This window comes from Bufo gargarizans, chromosome 2 (genome assembly GCF_014858855.1).
Source record: "Bufo gargarizans isolate SCDJY-AF-19 chromosome 2, ASM1485885v1, whole genome shotgun sequence".
Taxonomy (NCBI): Eukaryota; Metazoa; Chordata; class Amphibia; order Anura; family Bufonidae; genus Bufo; species Bufo gargarizans.
This window is the reverse complement of record NC_058081.1, coordinates 467,922,688-467,935,497: the sequence shown is the minus strand read 5'-3', so window position 1 is coordinate 467,935,497 and position 12,810 is coordinate 467,922,688. Positions and strand designations below refer to the sequence as shown.

The window sequence follows — 12,810 nt, the reverse complement described above, 5'->3', positions numbered from 1 at the left end:
ATGTGCGTCAAATTGGCTAGTCCCAGAGCTGCAACGAGATTTCGCCCATTATCACACACCACCAGGCTGGCCTTGAGGCTCACCGGCAGCAACCACTCGTCGGTCTGTTGTTCTATACCCCGCCACAACTCCTGTGCGGTGTGGGGCCTGTCCCCCAAACATATGAGTTTCAGAATGGCCTGCTGACGTTTACCCCGGGCTGTGCTGAAGTTGGTGGTGAAGGTGTGTGGCTGACTGGATGAGCAGGTGGAAGAAGAGGAGGAGGAAGCCGAGAAGGAGGAGGTGGCAACAGGAGGCAAAGAATGTTGCCCTGCGATCCTTGGCGGCGGAAGGACGTGCGCCAAACAGCTCTCCGCCTGGGGCCCAGCTGCCACTACATTTACCCAGTGTGCAGTTAGGGAGATATAGCGTCCCTGGCCGTGCTTACTGGTCCACGTATCTGTGGTTAGGTGGACCTTGCTACAGATGGCGTTGCGCAGTGCACACTTGATTTTATCGGATACTTGGTTGTGCAGGGAAGGCACGGCTCTCTTGGAGAAGTAGTGGCGGCTGGGAACAACATACTGTGGGACAGCAAGCGACATGAGCTGTTTGAAGCTGTCTGTGTCCACCAGCCTAAATGACAGCATTTCATAGGCCAGTAGTTTAGAAATGCTGGCATTCAGGGCCAGGGATCGAGGGTGGCTAGGTGGGAATTTACGCTTTCTCTCAAATGTTTGTGAGATGGAGAGCTGAACGCTGCCGTGTGACATGGTTGAGACGCTTGGTGACGGAGGTGGTGGTGGTGTTGGTGGTACATCCCCTGTTTGCTGGGCGGCAGGTGCCAACATTCCTCCAGAGGCGGAGGAAGAGGCCGAGGCGGCAGCAGCAGAAGAGGCCGAGGCGGCAGCAGCAGAAGAGGTAGCAGGGGGAGCCTGAGTGACTTCCTTGGTTTTAAGGTGTTTACTCCACTGCAGTTCATGCTTTGCATGCAGGTGCCTGGTCATGCAGGTTGTGCTCAGGTTCAGAACGTTAATGCCTCGCTTCAGGCTCTGATGGCACAGCGTGCAAACCACTCGGGTCTTGTCGTCAGCACATTGTTTGAAGAAGTGCCATGCCAGGGAACTCCTTGAAGCTGCCTTTGGGGTGCTCGGTCCCAGATGGCGGCGGTCAGTAGCAGGCGGAGTCTCTTGGCGGCGGGTGTTCTGCTTTTGCCCACTGCTCCCTCTTTTGCTACGCTGTTGGCTCTGTCTCACCACTGCCTCTTCCTCCGAACTGTGAAAGTCAGTGCCACGACCTTCATTCCATGTGGGGTCTAGGACCTCATCGTCCCCTGCATCGTCTTCCACCCAGTCTTGATCCCTGACCTCCTGTTCAGTCTGCACACTGCAGAAAGACGCAGCAGTTGGCACCTGTGTTTCGTCATCATCAGAGACATGCTGAGGTGGTATTCCCATGTCCTCATCATCAGGAAACATAAGTGGTTGTGCGTCAGTGCAGTCTATGTCTTCCACCGCTGGGGAAGGGCTAGGTGGATGCCCTTGGGAAACCCTGCCAGCAGAGTCTTCAAACAGCATAAGAGACTGCTGCATAACTTGAGGCTCAGACAGTTTCCCTGATATGCATGGGGGTGATGTGACAGACTGATGGGGTTGGTTTTCAAGCGCCATCTGTGCGCTTTCTGCAGAAGACTGGGTGGGAGATAATGTGAACGTGCTGGATCCACTGTCGGCCACCCAATTGACTAATGCCTGTACCTGCTCAGGCCTTACCATCCTTAGAACGGCATTGGGCCCCACCATATATCGCTGTAAATTCTGGCGGCTACTGGGACCTGAGGTAGTTGGTACACTAGGACGTGTGGATGTGGCAGAATGGCCACGTCCTCTCCCAGCACCAGAGGGTCCACTAACACCACCACGACCATGTCCACGTCCGCGTCCCTTACTAGATGATTTCCTCATTGTTATGGTTCACCACAACAACAAAAATATTATTTGGCCCAATGTATTGTATTCAAATTCAGCTGAATATAAATTTGAGGCCTAGTATTTAGGCGCTGGGTGACCGGTATGGATTTAGTGACAGAATTAGACTTGGAAATGCACAGTAGCGTGTGTGTGAAGTTATTCTGAATGACCCTATGTGCACCTTGAATATTATATACCCTTTTAGGGATAGATTTCAAATAGCTCTGATATAGCAGAAACCACTAAATTATGAAATTGCTAAATTTGGAATTGTATTTCAACCCAGAACAAAAAATGTGCTTTGATGGACACTAAATAACTTGCCCAGCCACAACAGTACAGCGGTAACGACAGATTTAGCGGGATATAAATTTGAGGCCTAGTATTTAGGCGCTGGGTGACCAGTATGGATTTACTAACAGAATTAGACTTGGAAATGCACAGTAGCGTGTGTGTGAAGTTATTCTGAATGACCCTATGTGCACCTTGAATATTATATACCTTTTTAGGGATAGATTTCAAATAGCTCTGATATAGCAGAAACCACTAAATTATGAAATTGCTAAATTGGGAATTGTATTTCAACCCTGAACAAAAAATGTGCTTTGACGGACACTAAATAACTTGCCCAGCCACAACAGTACAGCGGTAACGACAGATTTAGCGGGATATAAATTTGAGGCCTAGTATTTAGGCGCTCGGTGACCGGTATGGATTTAGTGACAGAATTAGACTGGGATATGGCCAAAAAATAACCACACTATTGCTGGTTAAATGCACTTGGTGTGACAGCTTGACCAACCACACTACTGAGGGTTAAATGCACTTGGTGACGGGCGCAGCTTGCCCCTGATGTAGTATATGGCCAAAAAATTAACAGACTATTGCTGGTTAAATGCACTTGGTGTGACAGCTTGACCAACCACACTACTGAGGGTTAAATGCACTTGGTGACGGGCGCAGCTTGCCCCTGATGTAGTATATGGCCAAAAAATTAACAGACTATTGCTGGTTAAATGCACTTGGTGTGACAGCTTGACCAACCACACTACTGAGGGTTAAATGCACTTGGTGACGGGCGCAGCTTGCCCCTGATGTAGTATATGGCCAAAAAATTAACAGACTATTGCTGGTTAAATGCACTTGGTGTGACAGCTTGACCAACCACACTACTGAGGGTTAAATGCACTTGGTGACGGGCGCAGCTTGCCCCTGATGTAGTATATGGCCAAAAAATTAACAGACTATTGCTGGTTACATGCACTTGGTGTGACAGCTTCACCCTGATGTAGGCTTTAGCCAAAAAACAACCACACCATTGAGGGTTAAATGCCCTTGGTGACAGGCGCAGCTTGCCCCTGATGTAGTATATGGCCAAAAAATGAACAGACTATTGCTGGTTAAATGCACTTGGTGTCACAGCTTGACCAACCACACTACTGAGGGTTAAATGCACTTGGTGACGGGCGCAGCTTGCCCCTGATGTAGTATATGGCCAAAAAATGAACAGACTATTGCTGGTTAAATGCACTTGGTGTGACAGCTTGACCAACCACACTACTGAGGGTTAAATGCACTTGGTGACAGGCGCAGCTTGCCCCTGATGTAGTATATGGCCAAAAAATTAACAGACTATTGCTGGTTAAATGCACTTGGTGTGACAGCTTGACCAACCACACTACTGAGGGTTAAATGCACTTGGTGACGGGCGCAGCTTGCCCCTGATGTAGTATATGGCCAAAGAATTAACAGACTATTGCTGGTTAAATGCACTTGGTGTGACAACTTCACCCTGATGTAGGCTTTAGCCAAAAAACAACCACACCATTGAGGGTTAAATGCACTTGGTGACAGGCGCAGCTTGCCCCTGATGTAGTATATGGCCAAAAAATAAACAGACTATTGCTGGTTAAATGCACTTGGTGTGACAGCTTCACCCTGATGTAGGCTTTAGCCAAAAAACAACCACACCATTGAAGGTTAAATGCACTTGGTCGCAGCTTGTGCTGGCGCACCACAAGACACAAAATGGCAGCCAATCACCCCAGAAAAAAGTGACTGACAAACGGTCTGGGCAGCCTAAAAACAGTGAGCAATTGAATTTCAGCAGCTCAATGATGCACAGCTGCAGATCGATCGATTAATCAAGTCCTTTGGAGGAGTTAATCTGCCTAATCTCGCCCTACTGTCGCAGCCGCAACCTCTCCCTACGCTAATCAGAGCAGAGTGACGGGCGGCGCTATGTGACTCCAGCTTAAATAGACGCTGGGTCACATGGTGCTCTGGCCAATCACAGCCATGCCAATAGTAGGCATGGCTGTGACGGCCTCTTGGGGCAAGTAGTATGACGCTTGTTGATTGGCTGCTTTGCAGCCTTTCAAAAAGCGCCAAGAAAGCGTCACAAAAGCGCGAAGAAAGCGACGAACACCGAACCCGAACCCGGACTTTTACGAAAATGTCCGGGTTCGGGTCCGTGTCACGGACACCCCAAAATTCGGTACGAACCCGAACTATACAGTTCGAGTTCGCTCATCCCTAGTCACTACCAGAACCGGCAGGCACAATTCTCCATGTCCCTGCCAGTGTCCGGTTGCCAGGGAGACAGTCAGATCTCCAGCATCAGGTATTCTGATGTCAGAGGTCATGTAACATCGGGCGTGTCACGTGACTAGGCAGTGCATCACGTGACCAGGAAGTGCAGGCTATTTAAACTGGCAATGTGCTGGTCACAGATTGCCTATGAATGGTTTTATATACCTCACTAGCTCTTTGATTGTAGATTGTTCTGACCTCCTGACTTCTGATTTTGGCAAGTCCTTTTGACCCTGATTCCTGGTTGCTGATTTGGCTTTTCTGCATCTTCTGGTTTGACCCTGACTTGGTTCTTGGACTCCTTCTGCCTGACGTATTTGTCCTGGACTTGACTGCTTGTTTATGACCTTGGCTTGGTACTGTTTAGTGATCTGCTTTCTAATTTGGCTTCATTGTTCTCTCTTGGTTTCTGGCCCTGGACAATCAACAGAATGAAGGGACTGCAGAGCTCCTTCTCATAACTTTGTCGTGCCTAGTACTGCAGCTTAATCACATGAATGTGGCTCAACTGCAATACTGGGCACAGCCGCAGCTACTGATGATTAGTCGGTGTCCCAAAGATCTGAGCCCAACTGATCCACTTTGACAGCCTCATACTACTGATTGGGGAGGTTTCTCAGTGAATGGACCTCCAATGATGTCACACTGATGGCATATTCTAAGGATTTAAAGTGGTTCTCCAGTTTCAAGCTGATTTTTCTTTATCTATCCAGAGTTTGCCAAACACTGCATACTTTGTCCCATATACCTTTTTTATGTCAGCACTCCTCTTGCCCTTTTTTCCACATTACAGCATCCTGTCAGGATGTTCCGATGCAGCACTTTCTGTTTTCATTAGCTTCCTGCTGGATTTAAAAACCAAACCAGCATGCTTTGCTATGTAATGTTTCACAGGGTTTGCTCTGCCATACTGTTCTCTCTGCAGTAGTCATGTCCTCTTGATATGTTCACTCCATGCTACCTTGGTGGAGCAAGCCCTGTGAAACATTGAGAAAAGCATGCTGGGTGATGAAAACAGGAAGTTCTGTATGTAAACATCTTGCCAAGATGCAGTGACAGGGGCATTGCTAGATTAAAACATTCGGGGCCTGAGCCCCTGATGTTTTGTCCCAGGCCCCCGAATGTCCTGCCTGCCTGCTAGATGCAACTGTATTGCCATCCTCAGGACAGCAATACTATTGAATCTAATACACTGGAAGAACTGAAGGACCTGTGGTGACATCACAGGTCATGTAACCAGTAAAATAGGCAGTGGTTGAGAAGGACCTGCGATGATGTCACCACCATGTGACCAGTGCAGGAGAGGACGGCAGTGAAGAGGAGAAGACCTGGGGGAAGAAGCTGTTGTGATATCTGCTACATGAGGAGAGGTAAGTGAAGGGAGGGGCAGAGGAATGCTGGGAGTCGTGGTTATTTAACTGGGACTGTATGTTAAGGCTGAAGGGAGGGATGTTATTTACATGGGACTGTGTGTTGATGGCGGCTGTGGGAGGGAGTGATGTTATTTACATGGGACTGAATGTTAAGGTGGCAATGTTATTTACATGGGACTGTATGTTAAAGGTGGCTGGTGGGGGGGAATTATGTTATTTACATGGGACTGAATTTTGAGGGTGTGATATTTACATGAGATTGCATGTTGGAGGCGGCTGGGGAGGAGGTGATGTTATTTACATGGGACTCTATGGCAGAGAGAGGGAAATAGTGTTATTTACATGGGACTATTTGTTGGAGGGGCTGAAGGGAGGGGAGTGATGTTATTTACATAGGACTGTATTTTGAAGGGGGCAGGGGAGATGGTGTGATGTTATATACATGGGCCTGTATGGTGGACAGAGGAATATAATTGCAGGGGGCACTGCAGGGGGCATTATAAATACTGGGGGCACTTCAGGGGGCAGTATAAATACTGAGAGCACTGTAGAGGTATTAAAAATCCAGGGGACATTAGGAGTTCTTATTACTACTGGGGGCTCTATAGGAGGGACTTATAGATCCGCCTTATTTCTACTAAGAGCACTGTGGGGGCCTTATTACTACTGAGGGATCTGTAGAGAGCTTTATTACCACTGGGGGAAAATAGGGGGCCTTATTTCTACTGGGGGCTCTGTGAGGGTTTTATTAATACTGGAGGGCTCTTCTACTAATGCGGGCACTCTTGAGGAGCATTATCACTGTTGGGGGCACTGTAGGGGGCAGTATTACTAATGGGGGCATTCTATAAGATAATTACTATTGGTGGGACTATGAGGAGCACTATTACTATGGGGGTACTCATATTTCTTCAGGATAGTATTTGTGGGTATTGGGGAGCACATTGAGCAGCAGAATAACACTGTGGGGACTCCAGGTTGGGGGATGATGATAAAATGTTCAGAAGCTAAGATGTCTGTGTGTCACACTCTGCAGAGACGAGGCGCGGCTGAGAGAAATTATACAAACCTACTGGAGAAGATGATGACAGAGAAGATCTACATTCAGAGGAGATGTCACCTGGAGGCCCTGAATGTGACAGGTATCTGCTGCTGTACAGCAAGTACAGCAAAGTGCAGGGGGAGACTTAGAGAACTGGGCTATATTCATTGGGGCTTGGGCCCCGGATCTTTTGAGACTCTAGCAACACCCCTGTGCAGTGATGCTGTAAAAGGGGGAAGCAAAGTGCTGACATGAAAAACATGTCACGTGGGACAAACTATGCAATATCTGGGGTATTCTGGGGAGATAGAAATCATTATTAAACTGGAGAACCTCTTTAAGGTAAACTCCGTTGCCTTTCAATTTGAATCTAGATTGATAGTTGGTTCCATTCCTTTGCAATTATATGGCTAGAGATTATGCAGGACTCCACAATACAGTGGAACTGTATTGCTGGCAAGCAAGATGATCGGAAATTGGTCCAAAGTTTATGGAATAACTGGTGGACTTGGAAACAAATACCAAACTTTTCAGTTCAAGTTGACACCATAATGAGAAGTACAATTTGATCTTTGCTATGGGGGTTCCCTTTCTACTGTGTACTGTTTGTTTAGATGTTTACATACCCCAATTGCAAACCCAAATAGGTTATTGGCAATCATCATTCCTGAACCAATTGGGTTTATTAGGTCTAAAAATTCCACTCTTCTCTATAATCTCTGGAATGTCTGAATGTTAAGGTCTATCAAGATCTTTTTATGGCATGTTTTTATTCTGTGCAGTCTGGAAAAAAATCATTATTTTGTTACAACCCCCAACACTTTAACAAGATCTTGTTGGTGACTCATTTCCTAGTACTTTGAGTGCCTAAGGGTGTACCAATCTTAATGAGCTGTAAGTCTGATTGCTCTGATTGGCAAACATTCCTCATGTGCCCATGCTCATTATATATGAATTTACTAATGAAAGTATTTTGATTCTCCAGTGAGGAACCCATGTGGTTGATATGGAATATGGATTATGATTTAAGTTGCATTTCTCATTCATTTCAATGTGCATTTGTTTTATATATGTCATGGTTATATAAAATATGAATAGCGTAACACTATTCCAGTTCAAAAACATTATACCTTATAACTTTTCCTGAATTAGCTTCTGTGCAAAAACTGTATTATATTGTCATGCTATATACTGCATGCCAGTGATAATGTTTTATTCTTTTAAAGGTATTACCACATTGATAGCTAACCATGTCTATGATTCAGCATATCCTCTACATGATGTAAGTTGTGCTTATGTGTTTGAAAACCAAATTATTGTGTTAATATGCACGTTAGAAAGTAAAAAAGATCTACTACAGCTTGTTGATTTTCTTTAAAGGGTCACTGAGTTTTCAAAAAACGTTTGCTATGTCATAGAGACATATCAAAAGTTTTGATTGGTTAGGGTTTGAGCGATGAGACCCCCAACCATCCCTAGAAGAGGACGAGAGAAGCGATTGCATAGCATGCTCTCTCTCCTCTGTGCAGAGGACGGACTTTTGAGCCCATGTCCCGCAGTAAGGAAAGTGCTTCTATCATTTTGGTCTAGTGACTCATACATATCAAAAGTTTTTGGAAACTCTGTGACCCTTTAAGTGGCATTTGTGATATAAGATTTGGTTCCAGTCACTATGGGGCTTTTGAAATATTTTAGTCTCATTTGAAATCAGTGTCCATCCATTATGCTGCCCTTCAGGGTTGTTCTGTATTTAGAGTCAGTGCTCACACCACCTATTTTTAGCTAAACCTATCTACTGACTTGAGTGTATACAGTAGCTACATAAAATTATTTTGACCATGCGGTAAAAAACTCTCTTGAAAATGCACTTGGTTTTACTGTAATTGCTGTAATATTGTGATCTGGTTATTGGCCATGCAGTTTTTTCAAGTGATATATGTTTATGTTGCATTTTTAACCTGGGAAAAATGCATGCCAAATAACCACATCACAAAACCGCAGCAAACCTTGTAAAACTGAGTGTGGTTTTTTAATGTAATTTTGACTGTGTGGTTAAAAACATCTCATCTAAATATACCATTACACAGCTAGCAATACAAATATAAACCTAATGAACAAGTCCAAATTCATCCCTATCAATGGATGCATGATCCATCAATGGTGCATGCTGTGCTTGGAAAAATAATAGCATGCACCATCCAGCTCTTATTCATTCACTCAAGTGAGTGGGTCTGCAAGAAAAACAGACATCACTTGGCCATCATCTGTGAGTGGTCTGTATAAAAATTGGATCGTGTTCAAAGGCCGGAGCACAAGCTAGTTTAACATCACTTATCTGAATGATTCTTAACTCTTGCTAGGTGTATGGCTACCTTTAGTATGTGGCCACAGTGTCTGAGTTACACTGAGGAGCCTTACTCATTTTGTGTCAGTGTGTGGATCATGGAATGGTCTGCTGTATGCCAGGTAGAGAAATCCTTTCTATTAGTTGGCAATATACATGTGGGTCATATACTGGCTTCACCTTTCTCCTCATCTGACGGTTCTGATGTCTCCTTATCACTTACTTTTGTTTATTGTAGCTACAAATCAGTAGACTGCCTTCCTGAAGAGATTATTGTTACATTAGCTGCAGGTAAGCAGTGTTAGGGATACAATAAACAAGAGTTAGTCATAAGGAGACATAAGAAGCAGCACGAAGCTAGAAGAATCAACATTAATAATTAGTTTTCCCTGTGAAGTGCTGCTCCCCCCTTCCTTACACCCTAGGCAAGTGCCCTCATGTGCTTTGTTGTAAATATGTCCCCTGATTCCTTTGCTGTATGGCTCCCAGTTCAGGATCATTTATTAATTAGATAGGTGCTATATACAGTACATACATATATTTATTGCTAGCGATAAACAGTGATGCATATATTTATATGATACATAAAAAGATACACAGATATGAGATAGATAGATAGATATGAGATATAAAAACAGAGAACCTGTCTTTAGAGAGAACTTGTCAGCACATAGTGCTGTCTACAGGCAGCGTGTTATAGAGCAGGAGGAGGTGAGCAGATTGAGTCATAGTTTTAGGGGTAAAGATTCAGTAAAACTTGTAATTGTATACATTTAAATATCTGATCTCCCAGTAATTCGATAATTCCGACCAACCAATAATGTGGTGGATTAATCAAATTCATACAAGTCTCAAAAATGTTAATATATTGATTTAACTGTATTTTCAGGGGGACTATGATCACAACAAGGGTGAAATGAATGAGAGGATGGTAAGGTGCTTTATTTTCATATATCATCCATTGTTACCCTACTTAACATAATCTTATATTAATGTCTTTATATCTATTATTCTAACAGCATCTGTTGTCAACCAAAATCCAAAGTCTGGAATTAATTATTTCTAAATGTTCCCGTTAAACTCTAATTAGGATAATACTTTTGGCCTCCGAATTCCATATAAAGTAAATGATTAAACAAACATTCTGGCAGAAAAGTAATAGAATAACTGAAGTTCTATATCCTGGCATTTCTACAATAAGCAAATATGCAATTCATGTAGATTCTTCACATGAAAATGACGGAAACCCCAGTGGATCCCACTGGACCCCATTATAAGTCAATGGGGTCCATTTGGCACCAGTGGTATCTATTCTACGATGAATCCACTACTTGGTGCTTTTGTTATAAATGGAAACCACACGTAGATGTGAATAAAGTCTTATTGAAATTATGGTAAATCCAAGATAACAGGACAGATAATTGAGGATGCATGCCTCTTTATTATTAACAGGATGCAGATATTTTTCCTATAAGTTGCAGGAAATTTTTGGTCCTTTTTATTCAACCCATTTGGCTCTTTTATGAAGTGTTAAGTGTTAAAAAAAAACATAAAAGCTTCTTTTCAAAAATACAGTGCTGATTGTTCACACATGACTGTCTGATCACAGAACCTGCTAGACCGTTCCTCTGCTCTTCATCTGTTTTCTATCTGTGTAATCGTTCCAGAGTTTAATTTCCTGAACTACACTAATCAGAATAAAAGGGATGGCAGGGTATTCATTTCTCATATAGATCGTTCTGCACAAAATGACTTCACCATGATGAGCAGACACGGTTTGGATATTTAGTTCATCAGCTTAAGGGAGATGAGATTTATCATGTAGGGAATTTTTTAAGTCAGTTTTCCAGGAGTGTCCATTGCCATAATTGATCAAATGGCTTGTCATGAGTGTCTATCATGGGTTGCATTTTTATTTTTTTTTTCATTTTGAGCTTTTCCATCTAAAGTCTAACCTTGTAGAGATTTCTGAATGTTTGCTACTTTTTGGAGTGACTTTTTGGTCAACAAGCCACAATGATATATTTGGCTAAAAAAGAGGCTGTGTCCACAGAACATTTGTTCGACCCTTAGCATGGCGTAAAGCCCCATAAAATGGCGCAAAGGCATCATAAATTTGGCACAAATGCCTACTACACCAACAAAACAGCCAAAATCACTCCAATTTTCTGGCGAAGTGCACTTGATACATTACCCAAGTTTACCCCACTTACCGGTATATGTTTAGTAAATCTGCCCCAAAAAATGCATAGCGTGGCAGCACATTAAAGAAGTTGTTAGAAAGGCTCCATGAAGATAAAGTAAGTGCTCAGTGGTGGAAATGCCAGTGATCAGCTGTAATCCGTACAAAAACCAGGCAGATGTGTTGTTGTTCATAGCCACATTCTTCTCATTCCGGACAGCCCATTTAATGCTTGCAAACATTCAGTCATAACTTTTTACTTTCTTTGTGTGTAGTTGTATGAGGTCTTGTTATTTGTGAGACAGTTTTTGCCACCTTTTTTATATGTTGATATTTCTCCTGTGCATTTAACCCCTTCAGGACCCTGCCATTTTTCACCATAAGAATCAGGCCATTTTTTGCTAATCTGAAGTGTCACTTTATGTGGTGATAACTAGGGTTGAGCGAACCCAAATAGTAAAGTTCGGGTTCGTAACGAACTTTAGGATTTTTGAACCCCAGACCCGAACCCAAACTTTTCAGTAAAAGTTCAGGTTCGGGTTCGGTGTTCAGGGAGTTAATGGTGCTTTTTGAAAGGCTGCAGAAGCCAATCAACAAGTGTTTAGCTCATCTGCCCTTAGAAGCCATCACAGCCATGCCTACTATTGGTATGGCGGTGATTGCCAAGTGCAGCATGTGACCCAGCCTCTATATAAGCTGGAGTCACGTAGCACTGCATGTCACTCTGCTCTGATTAGTGTAGGGATAGGATTCTGCTGCTGTGAGGGAGAGAATAGGAAAGAATCTTTAATCAGAAGTGCTTGTTAACTCAGCGCTCTACATCGATTTTGTTGTGTGGGTGCAGTGCACAATCTTTTTACCCTGCCCTGAGCCCAATGACACAGAAAAATAACTTTTATCCGTCTGTTAGTTAGGTGGGCGTCGGCGGCCATTTTATGCAAGTTCAGTGCGCCAGAACAGCATATGTGCATTTGTGATAGTCAAATACAAGCTTGAAATACTGCAATTATATTCTGGGTTTAAAAAAATCACCCATTTTTTCAAGATCCTACATCTGGTGCATTTGCAGCATTTGTCAGTGTGAAACACAAGCTTGAAATACTGAAATAATTTTCTGGGTTTAAAAAAAACACAAATTTTTGTCAATACCCTACATCTGGGGCCTATGCTGCATTTGTTAGTGTGAAATACAAGCTTGAAATACTGCAATAATATTCTGGGTTTAAAAAAAATACCCATTTTTGGCAATATCCTACATCTGGTGCCTTTGCAGCATTTGTCAGTGTGAAATACAAGCTTGAAATACTGCAATAATTTTCTGTCAGGCT

General features: G+C 43.5%; 1 protein-coding gene across 1 annotated transcript in view; it reads left to right on the top strand.

Moving 5' to 3' along the window:
• ANO2 (anoctamin 2) overlaps positions 1-12,810 on the top strand; it is a 505,309-nt gene that overhangs the window by 183,381 nt on the left and 309,118 nt on the right. Inside the window, exons 8-9 of the mRNA XM_044277837.1 lie at positions 8,183-8,238; positions 10,190-10,231. Of these exons, the coding sequence (XP_044133772.1) occupies positions 8,183-8,238; positions 10,190-10,231 (98 nt within the window). The remainder of the gene's footprint in view (positions 1-8,182; positions 8,239-10,189; positions 10,232-12,810) is intronic.